General features: G+C 38.4%; 1 protein-coding gene across 1 annotated transcript; it reads left to right on the forward strand.

The window, feature by feature from the left end:
• The first annotated feature begins 3490 nt into the window (after positions 1–3490).
• Positions 3491–8319, forward strand: LOC146671136 (interferon-induced very large GTPase 1-like). Its single transcript, XM_085404998.1, has 2 exons — positions 3491–3508; positions 3586–8319. Exon 2 carries the CDS (start codon positions 3685–3687, stop codon positions 8317–8319), a length of 4635 nt encoding a protein of 1544 aa, XP_085261124.1. The 5' UTR covers positions 3491–3508; positions 3586–3684.
• The last annotated feature ends 4929 nt before the right edge of the window (positions 8320–13248 follow it).

A 13248-nucleotide genomic window follows, 5' to 3' on the forward strand; every position in this document is an offset into this window, starting at 1 on the left:
CTACACAAAAGGCAGCCGCTAAAGCGTTTAAGTTTCAAAATAGAACAAACGAAACAGACTACTAAATTGTCAATTCCACTTAGAAACAAAATATTAATTCTAAAAATAAATCTGTTTGTTTTACAGAAGAACAGACAAAACTGACTAACTTTTGTCAATATCAAATAAACTGAGAACTAAAAGGAAATTCTCAATCTCTCCTTGTTGTATAGCTGAGCTTTTCAAACAGTTTTAACAGTTACTTTAGTCTGACAAAAGCCGAATGACGAATTAGCGCTTCCAGTCAGAGACTGAGGCTACGTCCACACGTACACGGGTATTTTTGAAAACGGAGATTTTCCGTTTTCGTTTTAAAAAATAATCCCATCCACACATAAAGGCAGAAATGAAGGAAAACACTGCTATGAACATGCCAAAGCAGCAGGTGGCGCTAGATTCCTAACCGTGCAGAAATGTTGGCCAATCAGAAGTCTAGAAGCCTCGGTGGGAAAAAGTAAACAAAGCTGGGGCATAGAAGCAGAACAGAGTCGTATGTGTGGAGGGACAGTAACTGTGTGTATATGTAAGCATTTAAACACTGCAGAGAGTAGAATTAACAGTAACAGTATTGTAGAAATTCATTTCACCGAAACAATAATGTGGCGCAGTGTGACGCATGCACCAGTTTATTGTATTTCCAGACTTGCTTTCGGCACAATTTACAGTGCACGCTACTCTGTTTTTTGTCAGACTTGAAATAGCCGAAATACCTTCACACTACGGAACTTCTATGGCTCTTCCGTTCGACAATCTCTCCGGCATTGGAACCATCATCTGTTTTCTCGTCGGTCACGCTCGGTTGATTTTTCTAGTCGGCACACTCATTTCCTCCATTATGCGCTGGCTCCATTACCTGCTGGCTGCTTCCCAAACAAACACACGTGCGGCTTGGCACTTGTGCTGTACGTAACAAGTCACGCGACGTGACGCTGCGGCTGTGATTGGTTCGGCTCTGCACTACTTAATTTGGATTGGCTGACCTTTTTTTTTTTTTTTTTAAGAGGACAAGAGCGGCGAGGTCTATCGCGATAGTTTAATTTCTCTATCGAGTAAAAGTTATATCGCGATACATATCGTTATCGTTCTATCGCCCAGCTCTAGTAGGCACTTGGAAAGTAACACAAAATTAGCTGCCTTTCCAGAAAAACTCAAATACTTTTCAGACATACAAAACCCTGTTTACTCTTTCCCTCCAAGGCTTCTAGACTTCTAATTGGCCAACATTTCTACACGGCTAGAATTTAGCATGTTCTTGACAACGTTTGACTGCCTTTTTGGAGAGATTTTTTTTTAAAACTGCACGTGTGGATGGGATTTTTTTCTAAATACACCTACAGGATAACGAGGGAATAGGAAACAAGTGGGAACACAGCTGGGGCTAATAAGACATGACGAGACAGAGAGGAAGCAAAAGTGGATACAGTGACAATGTACAGGGCAAAACAGGAACACTCAGACAGAAACTCAAACTCAAGACACGCATGCTTGAACATGGTGACTGGGGAAACAAGAATAAATACTGAGACAAGACTGACTAACCACAGGAGGAGATTAGACTCTGAGGGAGTGAGAACTAGGATCACTAAGAGCTAAAAATTAAACCATCTAATAAGAACACAAAAGTACAGGCAAACAAACATAAGCACTTAGAGAATCTAACCTAACTTAGAATACAAATTTAAACTAATTAACACAGTCCAAAACCTAAACCCTGGATCACTGACCCAGAGCCATGAGAGATTCATATTTTTATGAAAAATACTGTCACCTCTATTTTGTCCTTGTCACGATATAGTCAAAATAATTACATTTAAAACTTCAGTGCAAAATTTGGCAGGATTCCAGCTTTATCTCTTAAGAAAATGAACTCTAGATCAATGACAACTGGGGGATGATTCCCGACAATGTCGTACTGAAGGTAGGAAAAAAAAATATTAGGCAGGGTGTAAAATTCCAAGAACCCCCACCCCATTATTTTCAACATTAATGACCAAAATTTATAAGGAAAATTTGCAAATTTTTCAGAAATAACTTGGAAAATATCAGGTTTTGGTCAAGGAAACTCATCGCTTTGCTCAATCACCACATTATCATATTTCTGTGAACTGTTTCTATTCAGAAGAAAACACGTTTTTTAATACACTGATATGCATTTAAATTTCTCACTCAACTGGATTATATTACAGGCTGTGTTATCCTGAACCTGGAAACTTTTGCTTAATAGGCAAATATGCATATTACTATAAAGCTGCTAAAGAAGCAAGTACATAAATAAACACAGAAAGAGATCTGGGCCACAATAAATAAAAATTGTGGTTCAGCTGTGTTGCGCCTAATACTTTCAAAAATAATATGGCACAGCAGGCAAAGCACTGATCAATGCAACAGTTAGCTTCTGCTGCTGTGATATGAGCTAGCTGTCTCTCTTCTTTGAATCCTAGGTCTTAACCAAAGTAGCCAAACAGAATCATGGTCAAACTCAATAAAGAAAATTAATTTTCATTCATGCTCTACAAAAAAAACAAAACAAAAAAAACTGATTTGCAGACGTATTCCGAACACATTTTAGAGCAGGGGTGTCCAACTCCAGTCCTCGAGAGCTACTGTCCTGAAGCTTTTAGACACATCCTTGTTTCGGCATACCTGAATCAAATGAATGACTTGTTATGAGACCTTTGCCAAATCTGATGGCATGCTGAAGAGGTAATCCAACCATTTGATTCAGCTGTGTTGGAGTACGGATGCATATAAAAGCTGCAGGACAGTACTGTAGCTCTCGAGTACTGGAGTTGGACACCCCTGTTTTAGAGCATCATCTTGGCCAAGCTCCCAATAAAATGCTTATTTCCAATGCTTCTATGACCACCATGAGCTTGTGACCATAGATGAGAGCAGAAGTGTAGATCAACAGGTACATCAGTATCTTCACTTTTACAATCAGCTCTATCTTTATCTTCACTTTTACAATCAGCTCTATCTTCAATAGACCAGTCCAGCACTAATCCAGTCAATTTCCCACTCCACTCTCCCCTCACTTTTGAATGAGACCTCATGATCCTCAAACAGCTCTCTTTGGGGCATCGACTCATCCCCCCCCCCCAAAAAAAAAAAAAAAAAACATAACCATAATCAGTGAAAAAGAGCAGCTCTGGTGGAGTCCAACACCCAGTGAGAATCAGTCCAATTTCCCAGTTTTTCTTGACCCAATGAGTATATTTTTTCCAGTCTCCATCAGAGTGGTTTCTGTGTAACAGTTTCATAATAGAGCCCTGATTCACTCACATATAGATTAAAATTAAACGCAAGACTGAATGAGTAGGTGCATTGTTTAGCCTTGAACTGTAAATATTTCCATATTTCAGCTGTTGTTTCGCTTCTCGTAGTCAAATCAGGTTTGTTTGTTTTTTTGTTTGTTTGGTTTTGTTTTGCAGGTGCCTTCAGTGTTGATGTGAGTGGAAGCAGGGATAAGGTAAGAAATTTACAGTCTTGGGAATACATTCTTACCATTTTTTTCCGATTAGTGAAAGTAATTTATTTTTATGTCAGAATGTGAATAGAACTGAAGAGAGCAACAGCCAACACACTCAGAGAGAAACAGGAAAACTATTCAGAAGACTCAACCTTCAGGACAAACATCAGCAGAAGATGTCACCAGCAGACTTTCGTCAAATAGGACCTCCTATGAAACAGGGTCAGGACACACCTGAGGAAAATTTAGCTCATACTTTTCTTCAGAAATTGATGATATTAGACTACAGAGTCAGATGTACTGAGAACTATTGTAAGGTGAGCTGTTCAAAATCTGTTCAAGTGTCTGGCAGTGATGTCATACATCAGCTGTATAGCAACAATGCAGTGTCTGAGACACCAGCACAGTCCCATGTGCATCCAATGGATGTTCAGATGGCAGTATTTCACTGCTCAGACAACTTCTTGAAGCAGACCCTGGTTACAAAGCTTTCACAGTGTCAGTACGCCTTACCTTTGCTTGTCCCGGACCCAGTAACAATGGACATTGTATGTCCTCTGTGGACATTTAGGCAGATAACAAAAACATGGAAGAAAACTCACATCAAGGATAATTCACATGCCATCACCACGAAGACAATGCCAATCTACAAAGTTGAGACGCCCATGGTGTCATTCTTTCGCCTTGATTCACTTACAGTGTCCAAATCTGAGGTCATTAATAATTTGATCAGTACAAATCCAAAAACTTTCTTCCATAGAAATTGTCCAGGTAGCACCAAATCTCGCCTGCTGATGGATGGTGTGGCAGAGATTGCCTGGTACTGCCCTGCTGGAACACCCAATGACTCCTTCACTGACTGCACTGCCTTTTGTAATCTTCATGGTGATGCTCTGTCATTTGAAAAACAGCGTGAGATACTGATTGAAAAATCATCAGTCACTGTTGTTCTTGTGTCAACTCTGGAGAAAGGCCAGAAAACTAACACAATCATTGAAGCCCTTTTCAAGTCACCAAAGCCTTTAATTATTCTCATTGCCGACGGTGTTCTTGATGCAGTAGAGATGTCAAATAACAATTACAAAATGGGTCTGAAAGACAGAAACATGCCAGAAGTTTCTGGAAAACTGAAAGGAATTATCAGAAAGATTTTAGATGAACCTCACACATCCTTCAAGCTTGAATCCGTGGCCGAGGTCCCTGGAGTCAGAGTGGATGAAGATGATGAAGCCTGTCAAAAAGGGAAATCTGCTGCAATGAAATTAGTTAATATGGTTCAAGGGACGAACATTTCAAAAATCAAAGAAAGATTTCTCCCCTGTCAATATATGTGCCATGTGTGGTGTAAAATAAACAAAGAATTGCATCACCTTAAAGGAAACATGGAGAAGGAAAAAAGTCATAAGCAACAGCAACTGAATAAAATAAGACAAAATCAATGCAAAGCTTCATGTAGTGAACTGATGAAGTCATTCACAGAAAGCCTCTTGTCTTTGCCATCAAAACAGAAGGAGTACTTCCTGAAATGGACTCAGATCTTAATAGATGCCCTATCCACAGATGAAATACCTTCAATTCGCCAAAGCTATGATGAAAAGTGGACTGAAGTCTTGGCTCAGAAACGTGAAAAATCTGATCTGTTAACAAGTAAAAAAAGTGAGCTTGAAGAAATCTCCAAAAAACTGCAGTCTGCAACCTTTGGCCTGGAGCACATCTTTAGAGAAATGGGACAGATCTATGAAGCCCATAGAGCAGTAAAAGCAGCGAGTAGTCACACTGAGTGGGTTAAATACCCTGAACTGGCTGCAGATCTGATGATTTCAGGGCACCCAGTGGAGCTGATGGATGGTGATGCAGGTCATGTGCCTCTAACATGGATCTCTAGTTTTTTAGATGAAGTCATCAAGAAACTAGGTGACCAGAGAGTTTTTGTGTTGTCAGTTTTGGGCGTACAAAGCAGTGGAAAGTCAACAATGCTGAATGCCATGTTTGGATTGAAGTTTGCAGTGAGTGCAGGCAGGTGCACCAAAGGTGCCTTCATGCAGCTGGTCAAAGTGTCAGAGGAAATCAAGAAAGACTTCCAGTTTGACTATTTTCTAGTGGTGGACACTGAAGGACTAAAGGCAGAAACTGCTACTCTTCGTCATGACAATGAATTGGCAACATTTGTTGTTGGCCTGGGAAACTTGACACTGATCAACATCTTTGGTGAGACTCCAGCTGACATGCAAGATGTCCTGCAGATTGTTGTTCAGGCTTTCATGAGGATGAAGAAAGTTAAACTTTCTCCGAGTTGTGTGTTTGTTCATCAGAATGTGACAGATATCGCAGCTGCTGAGAAAACCATGGATGGGAAAAGACGCCTGCAAGAAAAACTGGACCAGATGGCTCAGCTAGCTGGTATAGAGGAGCTGTGTGATGCTGATTGTTTTAGTGATGTGATTGACTTTGATGTGCAGAAAGATGTGAAATACTTTGCCCAGTTATGGGAGGGAAGTCCACCAATGGCTCCTCCAAATCCAGGCTACAGTGAGAGCATCCAAGAGCTGAAGAACATCATCCTGTCAAAGGCTAAACAGTCCAATGGGATCACTCTCTCACATTTCAAAATCAAAATTCATGACTTGTGGAAAGCCCTGATGAATGAACAATTTGTTTTCAGTTTCAAAAACACATTAGAAATTGCAGTTTACAGAAAACTTGAGGTCCAATACGGGAACTGGACCTGGGTCCTGAGGAGCAACATGTTGACGATTGAAAACCAGCTTCACACCAGAATTGAAAATGGAAACCTTAATAAGGTTGAGCACAGTGATCTATTTAATAAAATGAGCAACAAATATAAAGAAGTAGAAAAGGATATGACAAAGTACTTTGAGGATGACAAAGACAAAGAAATACTGGTTCAGTGGAGAGGCCGATTTGAAAACAAAATGAAGGAGTTCCAAGAGGAGCTGGTGAGAGGAGTGGAAAGAAAACTGGATGAAGTTATTCAGCAGAAGAAAGCTTGTAAAAAGCTGGATGAGAAGAAGCCAGAGTTTGAGAACGAGCTGCTGCAAAAGAGTAAAAAGCTTGCTCATCAGTTAAAAGACAAAGCAAAAGATGAAGTGGAACTTCAAAAACAGTTTAACTGTGTTTGGAGTGACTGGGTTAAAGAATTAACGACAGATACAAAACCCATTAAAGACATCAATCTGGAAGATGATCAGGCAAAAATCTTCAATGAGCTTGGTTTTGAATGGGCGCTTATAAATGAATCCAAAAGAAGTGGCAAATACAAAAAAATATCAGGGCTTGGTAAATACAATGATTACATATTCCAAAAAAAGCAGCAAGAGAAAACAGGACGGAAGTTTTATCAAGTGTTGACAGTTTTTGTAGATACAGCTAAAAATTACATTTTTGGATTTGGATTTCCAGACACTGAACTTATCAGATCCCTCATAAACAACACTGAAGAAAAGTCTCTTAATGCAGTCAAAAGCAATCCTGTAGCAACGAGAGGCTACAGTCCAACTTACTTACAAGAAGTAGCCAAAAAGGTTTTGGAAGCAGTGAAGGATTTTGAATCAAACAATAAATGTACTTTTAAAAAGGAGTTCACAGTTGATCTCTCACTGTATGTATTTGACAGTGTGGGCAGTTTGCTTTCAAAGGCCCATAAAACATTCACATTGAACAATGATGCACACACTTACTTGGAGAGTAAAAAATCACAATACTACAACATTTTCAGAAGCTTCTGCAAAGGAAACTCATCTGCTGTTGTGTTTGGAGAAATGATCTGTGGGAAACTGAGGGTTTCTATTGTTGAAGCGGTCTGTAACAAGACTGCTATTGATCTTGCTGGAGAGATGAGGTGCACTCTCCCAGCATTCAATGGGAACAGACTGAACTTAGAGAAACATTTGTTGACATCACTTGCAGAGAAAGAGGACTTTGATGCCTTTATCAACTACATCCGAAAACCAAGGAAGCAAGTAGAAGCTTTTATTGAAGAGAAAGTAAACATGTACATGTCCACAGAATCCAAAGACAAAGCCCTGAATATACTCAGGAAAAATGTGGAGGACAAGTATAAGTTTGTCTGTCAAGCTTTATTTGATGCAACAAATAAAGTCATAAAACAGAGAGGAGACATTGACATGTGGGTAGAGGAGTTTTCCTGTGTCCTAAAAGATAAACTGAATCTTGATGCCATCTTTTGCCAAAACTTTAGGGACATAAATAATTTTGACTTCCTTAAAGATGATATTGAGAGAGGTATTGACTCCATCAAAGAGGAAATGAATCAGCTTTCCTTGGATAAGATGAAGGAATTCAGACTGAGACCTGATCAAATCCTCATTGATCAGCTGTGTAACTGCTGCTGGGAAACCTGCCCGTTCTGTGCAGCTGTTTGTACCAACACAATTAAAGATCACAGTCCTGAAGATCACAGCGTCCCCTTTCATCGATCTCAAGCAGTCAAAGGTTGGCACTACAGAAACACTGAGATAATGAGTGTGGAATTCTGCACAACAAAGGTTGCAAGTGATGGACGTTTTTACCCTTACTATGATTCAAAAGAATCCATTCCTTTCAAAAAGTACAGAACTGCTGGACCAAACTATGCCAACTGGAGCATTACTCCTGATGAGTCTAAACTGAAGTACTGGACATGGTTTTTGTGTCGATTTGAGAAAGAACTGGAAAAGTACTATGGTCTCAAATTCATGGAGTATGGTGAGATTCCCAGTGAGTGGAAAACACACACTAAAAAAGAGGCTATTCAAACTTTGCATGAAGCCTACAGCGCAAACTGTGAGTGAGTCAACACAGCGTCTTTTTCTTTTTTTCATGTGGGTACTCATGAATCAGAATCATGAATTCAGAAGCATACTTTATTGAAATAAATGCTCACACAGGAAAGCCCACAGGACATTTTCAGAATGTTATGAGAAATAAAAACAAATATTTTAATTTAAATTTTAAATGACTGTGTTTCTGCACAGGATAAAATTTTTCATGAAGGAGAAACAGAACACAATTTCATCTTTGTATTCACAGATGAAATTTCTACATGTTTTGATTATTTTAGATTTGATTAAATCACAATATGAAACATCTGAAGCTCATAATTGTGTTATGAGTTCACTGGGTGTCAGTTAAGTTTAAATTACATTTTATAGCATATAAATTGAGTTGCTGCCAACTCAATAAGTTCATTTGAAATAAAATGAACATGTTCTGAATGTTTTAGTATGTGGATTGTCCAAACATGATAAAGAACATAACAGACACACACACACAATATTATGTCTTGGTATTTGAACTTTGTCATACTAACTTAATTTTAATCAACATCACTTTTTGTTTCTTTCTTTATTAGTATTTCAATTTATTTTGCATGTTTGTCAGCTGCAAGATAAGGGGCTGCTGTCCATCCAGTCATTCAATCTGAACTCAGGAACTTAATCAAACCAGCAAATGAACATCATGGCAATGGATAAAATACAAAAATACTAAATTAAAGGGTGAGGCCGCAAATTCAGTAGTAAGATTAGTAAGATAATTTGCTCTCCCAAGAGAAAAAAATAGCTTACAACAAACAAAACTGACCCCGCAGATCCAGTCCTTAAATATAAAGTTTAAGCTTTGTGTTCTGTGATAAGAGTGACATAAGGGGTTATTGGACATCCTTAAAGGTGTCTAAGTTTTACCATCTTCTTTATCCAGATATACTGTACATCAGGTGGTCAGAAACATAGCAGTTAGGACTCAATATCTCTGATTGCTGCCACTTTTTACTTTTCCTATCTGTCATTAACATCATTCATCGACAGCAGCACCAACATCCAGAAGCCATTTTCCCTTTCTGGATTTGCAGGATATGCTGATGCTACATTGATCAGATACAGCAGTGTTTACTATGCAAATGTTTATGTGACTCTGCATGTATGTAAATGTGCCAGGAGGGGGCAATAAAAACTTCTTTTGTTACCTTGTACACAAATGCTACCATTACTAGCACTTGAAATCAATTGTGAATAAAGTATAGACTATGTAAGTTATGTTATTGTGGGGGGTGGAGGATGTGAAATACTATTATTTACTTCAACCAATCAGTAAAATAAAATATATTATGACTGGACTATATTTGTGTGCCAGGGTGCATTATCTAATCATGTCCTCACTGCAGTATGAACAGAATCATAAAAACAAACAAAAAAAATGAAGAACCCTACTTTGTCATTTGATTGAAGATCAACTGATCACTAAACAAGAAGATTTTGAAATATCTTTCATACGACTTCAACTAAAAAAAAAAATTGAAATCGGACCAAGATTATGTATGTTTTGTTTGGCTGTTACATCTTTGCCAATAACATGCTTGGCCTACAAAACATTAAAATAACATCAAATCGGGAAACTCTTGTCTTTCTCCAACGACAATCAAGTGGACCCAAATAGCAAAAACCGTAATTGTCCACTTGGGAAAATAAACCTGTTGGGTATTTTTCTTGGCCGTCAGACAATAATTCTGATTGGTACAGTGCCGGACAGCACAAACAAACAGACAAAAAAAAAAAGAAAGAAGTGGAGAGCTCCTTCAGTGACAAGCTACTGCACTACTGTATATTTCTTTGAGTCTGAGTATGTTAATTTTATAACTGTACAGTATTCTTTTTTTCTTATGTTATAAATTTTCCCTGTACATTCTCTTATTTTTTATAAATAAATATATGTATGGATATATATATATATATATATATATATGGTAAATGGTCTGTATTTGTATAGCGCTTTTACTAGTCCCTAAGGACCCCAAAGCGCTTTACACATTCAGTCATCCACCCATTCACACACACATTCACACACTGGTGATGACAAACTACATTGTAGCCACAGCCACCCTGGGGCGCACTGACAGAGGCAAGGCTGCCGGACACTGGTGCCATCGGGCCCTCTGACCCCCACCAGTAGGCAACGGGTGAAGTGTCTTGCCCAAGGGCACAACGACCGAGACTGTCCAAGCCGTGGCTCAAACCAGCAACCTTCCGATTACAAGGCGTACTCCTAACTCTTGAGGCACGATCGCATATATATATATATATATATATATTCTTTACTTTATTTTGCATGCTGCATCGGCCTATAACTTTGCTGCTGGAACATGTGAATTTCCCCAATGACCGACAGTAAATTATATTTCTATGCTATTCTGCTCTACTCTATTCTAAATACTTTCATAGTGTATTCATCTGTTGCTCTCCTTTTTGTAATCGAAATTAATTCTGTTGGGCTGGTAAGGTAAGGATAGCATCAGAAACATACCTATTTCTTTTAATCTTAAGGATACCATGCTTACCATGTTTTTGTCACGATCCTGGGTCATTTGACCCAGCATTTTGAGTTTGAATATATTTTGATGTTTATGGTTTATGTTTAAGTTCTTTAGGTTATCGAAGTTCATTCCTATCATGCCTAGGTTGCCGTTATAGTTCATTGTTTCTTAGATTCCCCTTGTGTCTTCATCCCTGTGTTTAACTCTGCCACGCCCTTCATGTGTTTCATGTCTGCGTCTCATTGGGTTTCCTGTTTTATTTTGAAGAATTCTGGGGCCCGTTCTTCATACCTCGCTAAGTAAGTTAGCTGGATTAGATTGTTGACGATTTCGCGTGATCCTGGATCGTTCGGTTCCCCGAAGCTCATCCGGGACTTGCTGCCATAGCAACAGAGCCGTAAGCTTGTATGTCTGCTTCATTTATACGAAAGCAACAGCGATATTCCACCACTGTTTCATCATAAATAAATAACATCAATGTAACTAAAGATAATGCAGCACTTGATCCTTTTATTGATTCCATACAGATACATACAGGTAATTTCCTAAAAAAGGGAAATGTACTATTAACATTCTATTACATGTATGTGATTATTACAGATGTAATTCATATTTCAGAGTAGTAATTGTAAATTACTTCGTGTAATCAAGATGAGAGACCACGGCTATAAAAGCGAAGGTGGATTTGGGAAGTCTGTCGCAGCCATGTCCTGTCCGTTTACGCGAGCCACCCATTGCGGAAGGTGCAAGATTGATAAGGAGAGTCCTCAGAATTCAGAGTATATTGCGGGATAGACAGGATCCTTTAGCTCAGCGCGACAGTGTGCTCATTGAGAGATATCGATATTCCCGTGAGGGTATTATTCACTTAACCAACTTGTTGACGAGGGGGTGCAGGACCACCACCTGTCTTTTTTTGCTCTGCCCTTTTCTTGGTTGCTGTTATGAACAAACAAACAGATTATTTCAGGGTCTCTTTCCAAGAGACGAAAAGCAATATAAGTGATAAATATTACCATTCTGTAGAATATTCTTATATTTCACTTTTACTTGTTCCCATGTTCTAGTGGGTCCTGTTGTGGCTCTAATGTGAAAGGGGATATAATATAACAATATAATATAATGTAATATAATATTGGATAATATAGTGTAATATAATAAATCTATAAATAAATAATAAAGTGACTGAATAGTGGTATTGTCATGCGCTTTGGGTGCCTTGAAAAGGGCTATATCAATCCACTCCATTATTATTGTTATTATTAAATTACTTACGAGTTTAATTTGTCAGCAACTTTCTGCCAGCCCTCTCTCCTTGCTTTTGCAGCCTTTGCAGTGTTCCCTTGCATTTTAATTAAACTCTGAAACTCCTGAAATCCCTCAATCAAGAGTTCTTGCTCTGCTGCCGAAAAATACCGAACGCGCTCCTTCGACATTTTCACCGACCAATCAGAGGGTTGCCGATCAATGTTTCTACTATCGATGCGTAGCCCCTTTTACAACACCCAGTGATCTCACATTACTTCATCCAGCTGTACTAATCGTCAACAGCAGGTGTGTTCGGAGAACCGGATTAGCGAGCTCACGGTTAGCGCGATGATTTGGTCTTGGATGTGTCATTTGATCTTGGATGTAGTAAGCGACGTACGAAGAACGGGCCCCCTGGTGTCCCATGTTCATTGTGTTTAGTTTCACTTCTCCTGTGGCATCATTATGTTCATTCTAATCAGCTGGTTTCCTATGTGTTTCCACTTCCCCTCATCACCTCCTGTGTGCATTTAGTCCAGGGGTCTCAAACTCAAACTAGAAAAATTTGCATTTCCTGTGAAAATGCTGTGTGGATGCTTCAAAGCTGAAGCTGCCTACTAAAACTAGCTGAAAAAGCTGAAAAGTTGCAGAAATTGTAAAAACTTTGCCAAAGCAAAGGAACTTTGCAAAAATACAATAACATAGCAGACCTTCTCGGAAATATTGTAACTCAGCGAAAGCATAAAAACTCCTCAGAAATACAAGAATTTAGGAGAAATAGTACAAGATAACAGAAAGAATATGTTTAGCCAGAAATACTTAAACATTACAGAGATACTATGATTTGGAATATTAACATAACATCTTAGCAAAAATACTGTAATTTAAGAGAGACATGATAATTTTACAAGAATACAATGATTCGCTGAGATATTTGAATGCTAATCAATAAAAAATCAAAAAAATCAAAATCAAATTTAGCAGAAATACTATATTTAGCACAAATACTATAAAATAGCAGAAATACTATGATTTAGCAGAATAGCAGTAACTGAAGTAGAAATATTAGAAAAGCAAAATGACAAGCTGAAAAAAAACAGAACATGGTTAAGTTCCCTCAAAACTAATTGTTGTTTACCTGTGAAAAAAAATAAAAGATAAATAA

The sequence above is a fragment of the Rhamphochromis longiceps genome, linkage group LG4 (assembly GCF_057381845.1).
Source record: "Rhamphochromis longiceps isolate RC_006_pf linkage group LG4, R_longiceps_female_GT1.1, whole genome shotgun sequence".
NCBI lineage: Eukaryota > Metazoa > Chordata > Actinopteri > Cichliformes > Cichlidae > Rhamphochromis > Rhamphochromis longiceps.

Excerpts from the sequence above, each read along its gene's own strand:
- LOC146671136 (XM_085404998.1), top strand. The coding sequence starts at position 3,685 with ATGTCACCAGCAGACTTTCGTCAAATAGGACCTCCTATGAAACAGGGT.